The following is a 7,407-nucleotide window of genomic DNA, read 5'->3' on the forward strand; positions in this document are numbered from 1 at the left end:
AGCGTCTCAGACTCGCGGGGGAGAGAGCGTCTCAGACTCACGGGCGAGAGAGCGTCTCAGACTCACGGGGGAGAGAGCGTCTCAGACTCACGGGGGAGAGAGCGTCTCAGACTCACGGGGGAGAGAGCGTCTCAGACTCGCGGGCGAGAGAGCGTCTCAGACTCGCGGGGGAGAGAGCGTCTCAAGACTCGCGGGGGAGAGAGCGTCTCAGACTCACGGGGGAGAGAGCGTCTCAAGACTCACGGGGGAGAGAGCGTCTCAGACTCACGGGGGAGAGAGCGTCTCAGACTCACGGGCGAGAGAGCGTCTCAGACTCACGGGGGAGAGAGCGTCTCAGACTCACGGGCGAGAGAGCGTCTCAGACTCACGGGGGAGAGAGCGTCTCAGACTCACGGGCGAGAGAGCGTCTCAGACTCACGGGGGAGAGAGCGTCTCAGACTCACGGGCAAGAGAGCGTCTCATCTCAGACTCACGGGGGAGAGAGCGTCTCAGACTCACGGGCGAGAGAGCGTCTCAGACTCACGGGCGAGAGAGCGTCTCAGACTCACGGGCGAGAGAGCGTCTCAGACTCACGGGCGAGAGAGCGTCTCAGACTCACGGGCGAGAGAGCGTCTCATCTCAGACTCACGGGGGAGAGAGCGTCTCAGACTCACGGGCGAGAGAGCGTCTCAGACTCACGGGCGAGAGAGCGTCTCAGACTCATGGGCGAGAGAGCGTCTCATCTCAGACTCACGGGCGAGAGAGCGTCTCAGACTCACGGGCGAGAGAGCGTCTCAGACTCACGGGCGAGAGAGCGTCTCAAGACTCACGGGGGAGAGAGCGTCTCATCTCAGACTCACGTGCAAGAGAGCGTCTCATCTCAGACTCACGGGGGAGAGAGCGTCTCAGACTCGTGGGGGAGAGAGCGTCTCAGACTCACGGGCGAGAGAGCGTCTCATCTCAGACTCGCGGGCGAGAGAGCGTCTCAGACTCACGGGGGAGAGAGCGTCTCAGACTCGCGGGCGAGAGAGCGTCTCAGACTCGCGGGCGAGAGTGCGTCTCATCTCAGACTCGCGGGCGAGAGAGCGTCTCAGACTCGCGGGCGAGAGAGCGTCTCAGACTCACGGGGGAGAGAGCGTCTCAGACTCACGGGCGAGAGAGCGTCTCAGACTCGCGGGCGAGAGAGCGTCTCATCTCAGACTCACGGGGGAGAGAGCGTCTCAGACTCGCGGGGGAGAGAGCGTCTCAGACTCGCGGGGGAGAGAGCGTCTCAGACTCGCGGGGGAGAGAGCGTCTCAGACTCGCGGGGGAGAGAGCGTCTCAGACTCGCGGGGGAGAGAGCGTCTCAGACTCGCAGGGGAGAGAATGTCTCAGACTCACGGGCGAGAGAGCGTCTCAGACTCAAGGGGGAGAGAGCGTCTCAGACTCGCGGGGGATAGAGCGTCTCAGACTCATGGGCGAGAGAGCGTCTCAGACTCAAGGGGGAGAGAACGTCTCAGACTCACGGGCGAGAGAGCGTCTCAGACTCAAGGGGGAGAGAACGTCTCAGACTCACGGGCGAGAGAGCGTCTCAGACTCAAGGGGGAGAGAACGTCTCAGACTCACGGAGGAGAGAGCGTCTCAGACTCACGGGCGAGAGAGAGTCTCAGACTCGCGGGCGAGAGAGCGTCTCAGACTCACGGGGGAGAGAGCGTCTCAGACTCGCGGGGGAGAGAGCGTCTCAGACTCAAGGGGGAGAGAGTGTCTCAGACTCAAGGGGGAGAGAACGTCTCAGACTCACGGGCGAGAGAGCGTCTCAGACTCAAGGGGGAGAGAACGTCTCAGACTCACGGGGGAGAGAGCGTCTCAGACTCACGGGCGAGAGAGAGTCTCAGACTCACGGGCGAGAGAGAGTCTCAGACTCACGGTCGGACCGCTTCACAAACAGCTTCATAAACAGCTTCATAAACACACCCTGAGATCGGGGTGGCTAGGGTATACTGGGTGGTTGCTAGGATGTTACTATGCAGTTGCTAGGGTGTTCTGGATGGATTCTGGGGTGTTGCTATGCCGTTTCTGTTGTTCTGGGTGAGTGCTAAGGTGTTTCTATGTAGTTACTATGGTGTTCTGGGTGGATTTTAGGTTGTTGCTATGCAGTTGCTAGGGTGTTCTGGGTGGTTACTGGGGTACAGTTGCTAGGTGTTCTGGATGGATTCTAGGATGTTGCTATGTAGTTGCTAGGGTGTTGTCTCTGACATACTGCAGGACACATTGAAGTTTAATTCTTAGTTTCAGAGATGTGATCAGGTCGTCATGAGCAGCAGTACTAATGACTCGTGGTGGACTGCACTAATGGCACTGATGAGATAACAGACGTCATGTGTTCTGAGTGTGGAAACTGCAGAAGTGCTTATGAAAACTTCAAGAGGAAATGTGGAGCTTGTTTAATAAACATCTTTATGAGTCTATTTTAAGAAACACAGTTAATGAGGAGAAAAATAGTCACAATTGTTTATGTTTCTTCAAATGGCCTCATAAATGAGATGCGTTTTAAGTGTGTGATTAGTAAATGAAGGGAATCAGAAGGTTAATTTCTTGAAAATAATTGCTTTTTGCCAGATGCTCTGGTAATGAATCGTGTTTGCTGCGGAGAGAGAAAGTTATACATGAGTTTTATGATTTTAAGAGTTTAGAGTGTGTGTGTGCGCGTGATTGTGTGTCTGTCTGTGTGTGTGTGCGCGTGTGTGTGTGTGTGTGTTTGAGTGTCCCATTTTTTTGGGGACACGACCTCCTTTCGGGGTTGTCCTCTTCCTCGTTTGTTGAAAGGTATACAAATAAATGTAATAAATATTTTTGCGTTAAACAGTTGCAAAATGCAGAAATAATTTCTCTTATTGTCATTATTTTTCTGCTCACACTGTCCATGGATGAAACATCACAGGTGTGAATGTCTGCTATGAGTCTTGTTGAAGACTCTTCTGACGTGAGTTGCAGTGACTGTGGTCATGAGTTTCTCGGTCAGAGTGTGTGTCTCGCCGGAGTGTGTAATGGAACGGGACGGGCGTTCAGATCGGGTGTGTGTAATCACGTTAGCTCTGTTTGCTGCGCTGGGACGCAGGTGAGTGACCGGAGGCGGGTCCAGATTAGAGGCGACTCTCAGGAGCGAGCGTGAATCTCTCTCTCTTCATCATCAGTGTCGTGTGGAATCATATTCAGATTAATTTGCATCAGAAGTGTCTAACGAAGCCTCTTCTGATTGATCTGAGCGTGTCGCCCTCCTCCTCGCTCGCATGATGACGCCTCTTTACAGCTTCATATTTACACATTTTTTAATCAGCAGTCTCTTTATTTTTAGCTGATGTTTGTCTCCGTGTAATTATCTTTTTTCAAATGAAATGATTTGTTCCTGTACACCCAAGAAATCCCAGAATAGCTCCTGGCTTTGGCAGGTCAAGATGAACTAACCAACTAACAAACTAACCAACTAACGAACTAACCAACTAACTAATTAACTTTATTTTAAATTTATTTTCTTTTTATTTATATAACATTATTTTCTGTATATATTTATAACAGTTTTAAATGTTACTAGTTTCGGAATGTTCAGAGAACATTTAAACATAATGGTAACACCAATAAGGTTTATTAGTTAACATTAGTTAACTACATTAGTTAACATGAACTAAGAATGAACAATACTTCTTCAGCATTTATTAATCTTAGTTAATATTAATTTCAACATTTACTAATACATTGTTAAAATCAAAGGTTGTATTTATTACCATTAGTTAATGCACTGTGAACTAACATGAACAAACAAAAAACAGGTGTATTTTTAACTAAAATTAACAAAGATGAATAAAAACTGTAACAAATGTATTGTTCATTGTCAGTTCATGTTAGTAAATACAATAACTAATGTTAACTAAAGAACCTAAAGAACTAAAGAACTTGTAAAGTGTTACCAAAAATATGATCAAAGAATGATCAAATAGAGTAGAATGTTCCCATAATGTTTGTATAACCATGAAAAAATTATTTTAAAATATATATATAAAAAAAAGTTGTTTTGAACGTTCAGAGAACATTCAGAAATATTGATTTCATAAGTCTATGGGAACGTTTGCAAAATGATCTTAGAACATATTTTTGTTCGGTTGGTCACTAATGGCTCTGAACGATTCACTGATTCAAACTCAAGGATGAATCTGTTTTCATCTTTCTTCTCAGCAAGTACGTCTAATCTTTCTCTCTGTCATAGTGTCTGTCATATTATATAATACTATGGTATGGCTTAAATCCCTTTGGAGAATCTAAATCAGGCCCAAAAGAGGCCTTTGACGTCCAGTGAGCGTCTAGATGAGAAAACCTCAGAAAATCTTTGTGTGTGTCTCGTCTGTCAAGAGAAACAGCTGAGATGTTAGAGTGTGTGACTCTCGTTTCATGTGAACCATCCAATACATGCTTATAAACGAGGTTTATACTGAGACTAAATTAGCCATCGAGTGTAGAAACCAGTAACCAGCGTGTGTTTCCCTGAGCGCCTCCCTCCCTCGCTCGCTCCCTCCCACCTCCTCCGTCTCTCTCTCTCTTTCTGTGTGTGTGTGTCCGCAGCTGTGTCTCACTCGTTCTCTCTCAGTCTCAGGCTGTGCTTTCACACGAGCGGAGCGTCTCGCCAGCTTCAGCACTGCCACATCTCTCTCTCTCTCTCTCTCTCTCTCTCTCTCTCACACACACACACACACACACACACACACTCGCGCGTCACTGCCGTTGCTAACGGATAGATCTGTGTTCTGCAAGAGGACGGAGACTGTGATGCTCCCGTTTCATTAGCGTTAGACCTTCTCTCTCCGAAGGAACGCCGCAGAATCCCGGGAATGAGCATGAATGGAGATCACGGATTTACCCCGGCTGGGAGATAAAGTTAATCAGACCTCGGGATCATAGGATTCGCTGGAACGTTGTTTTGCTCTTCCCGTCCCGAGAGCTTGATTTATTCTGTCTGGTCTCTGGTTTCAGCTCACGTCTCTGAGCTTTCTGCTCGTCTCCTGAGGTTTGATCATCCATCGCATCTCGTTTCTCCTCCCGTTCCCTGTTTTTCTTTCACTTGTTTTGGTTTGTTTTGGTTTGTCCGATTTATCCTTGCGTTTGAGTTTTTCCAGGATGGTGTGTCTCGGCACTAGCGTTCTGGACTTTAGATGGATAATCTCTGCAAGCTCTCGGCAAACTTGAGGATCAACCCGTCAGGATTCTAGTTTGGTGGAGGCTTTTTGTTCGTCTTGCATTCTGATGTAGATCTATCTAGAGGTTTGGTTTAGTTCATTAGTTTTGGGTGATTACTACTGCTCCGCATGCACAGTTTTCCTCATCTTTTTTTGGTTTTCAAAGGTTGGTCGACCTCATCTTTGGATTGCTTTGTGGAAATTAATCCCCGAAGGTTTTTTCTGTTTGCAGTTCGTGATTGAGGCATTTTTCCCAGCTACGGGAATCTAGAAACCATGGATACCGGCTTGGCCTGACATGTCTTCCTGTTTGTGTCACGTGAGGAGGCGTGGCATGAAAGCCCCGCCCCCTTTCTCTTCCGCTTTGCTTCTGAGCAGTGGATTAGTGCTTTATCCACGAGCCCCGGCGCTCAGGGTCTTCTGGACCAGTGTGTCGGGTCTATGGAGACTGGTTCTGTCCCTGGCATTACTGGCCTTCCCGGGCCCGGCGGTCTCGGCTAGAGTATCGTCCAGTCTGAGCACAACGCATCACGTTCACCATTTCCATAATAAACACGGCACCGTTCCCATCGCCATCAACCGGATGCCCTTCCTGACGCGGGGAAGCCACGGTAGGTGCCAGTGTGGCGGTACTGTTTAATTTTAAAGACTTATTATTTTTGGCATTTTTGCCTTTGTCGAGATAGGATAGTATAGAGAACTCACAGGGAGTGGAAGAGAGAGGGTTCTGGGATCGGGAAAGGTCCCTGGAGCCGGGACTCAAACTCAGGTCGGGTATATGTGATTCTTGAGTATATTTAATTTTATGCATTTAGCAGACAGACACTTTCATTCGAAGAAGCTTCTATTGCATTTAAGGTAAATGTACTTTTTATTGGTTTCCCTGGGAATTGAACCCATTATTTGTGGGTTGCTCTGTTTGAACTACAGGAATGAGTAGGAATGAGTTTGAACTACAGGAATGAGTTGGAATTAGTTTGAACTACATAAAATGAGTAGGAATTAGTTTGAACTACAGGAATGAGTAGGAATTAGTTTGAACTACATAAAATGAGTAGGAATTAGTTTGAACTACATGAATGAGTAGGAATTAGTTTGAACTACAGGAATGAGTAGGAATGAGTTTGAACTAGAGGAATGAGTTGGAATTAGTTTGAACTACATAAAATGAGTAGGAATTAGTTTGAACTACAGGAATGAGTAGGAATTAGTTTGAACTACATAAAATGAGTAGGAATTAGTTTGAACTACATGAATGAGTAGGAATTAGTTTGAACTACAGGAATGAGTAGGAATGAGTTTGAACTAGAGGAAAAAGTAGGAATGAGTCTGAACTACAGGAATGAGTTAGAATAAGTTTGAACTACTGGTATAAGTTGGAATGAGTTTGAACTACAGGAATGAGTAGGAATTAGTTTGAACTACATAAAATGAGTAGGAATTAGTTTGAACTACAGGAATGAGTTTGAACTACAGGAATGATTAGGAATGAGTTTGAAATACAAGAATGAGTTGGAATACATTTGAACTAGAGGAATGAGTATGAATTAATTTGAAACCGGAATGAGTAGGAATGAGTTTTAACTACAGGAATGAGTAGGAATGAGTTTGAACTACAGGAATGAGTAGTAATGAGTTTGAACTACATAAAATGAGTAGGAATTAGTTTGAACTACAGGAATGAGTAGGAATGAGTTTGAACTACAAGAATGAGTTGGAATAATTTTGAACTACTGGAATAAGTTGGAATGAGTTTGAACTACAGGAATGAGTTTGAACTACAGGAATGAGTTTGAACTACAGGAATGAGTTTGAAATACAAGAATGAGTTGGAATAAGTTTGAACTAGAGGAATAAGTTGGAATGAATTTGAAACAGGAATGAGTAGTAATGAGTTTGAACTACATAAAATGAGTAGGAATTAGTTTGAACTACTGGAATGAGTTTGAACTACAGGTATGAGTAGGAATGAGTTTGAACTACAAGAATGAGTAGGAATGAGTTAGAACTACAGGAATGAGTTGGAATAAGTTTGAACTACTTGAATAAGTAGGAACTACAGGAATGAGTAGGAATGAGTTTGAACTACAGGAATGAGTAGGGATGAGTTTGAACTACAGGAATGAGTAGGGATGAGTTTTAACTACAGGAATGAGTAGGAATGAGTTTGAACTACAGGAATGAGTAGGAATGAGTTTGAACTACAGGAATGAGTAGGGATGAG

At 45.8% G+C, this 7,407-nt stretch overlaps 1 protein-coding gene across 3 annotated transcripts in view; it reads left to right on the forward strand.

The window, feature by feature from the left end:
• Positions 1 to 7,407, forward strand: part of nrxn2b (neurexin 2b) — a 471,382-nt gene that overhangs the window by 353,288 nt on the left and 110,687 nt on the right. The window contains exon 1 of one of the 3 annotated variants that reach the window (XM_084110065.1): positions 4,617 to 5,794. The exons of the other annotated variants lie outside the window; for them this stretch is intronic. Coding sequence (XP_083966191.1) covers positions 5,482 to 5,794 — 313 coding nt within the window. The 5' untranslated portion in view covers positions 4,617 to 5,481. Of the gene's footprint in view, positions 1 to 4,616; positions 5,795 to 7,407 lie in introns of those variants that run through there. 3 annotated transcript variants of the gene reach the window in all.

This window comes from Abramis brama, assembly GCF_963993115.1.
Source record: "Abramis brama genome assembly, chromosome: 3".
Classification (NCBI taxonomy): Eukaryota; Metazoa; Chordata; class Actinopteri; order Cypriniformes; family Leuciscidae; genus Abramis; species Abramis brama.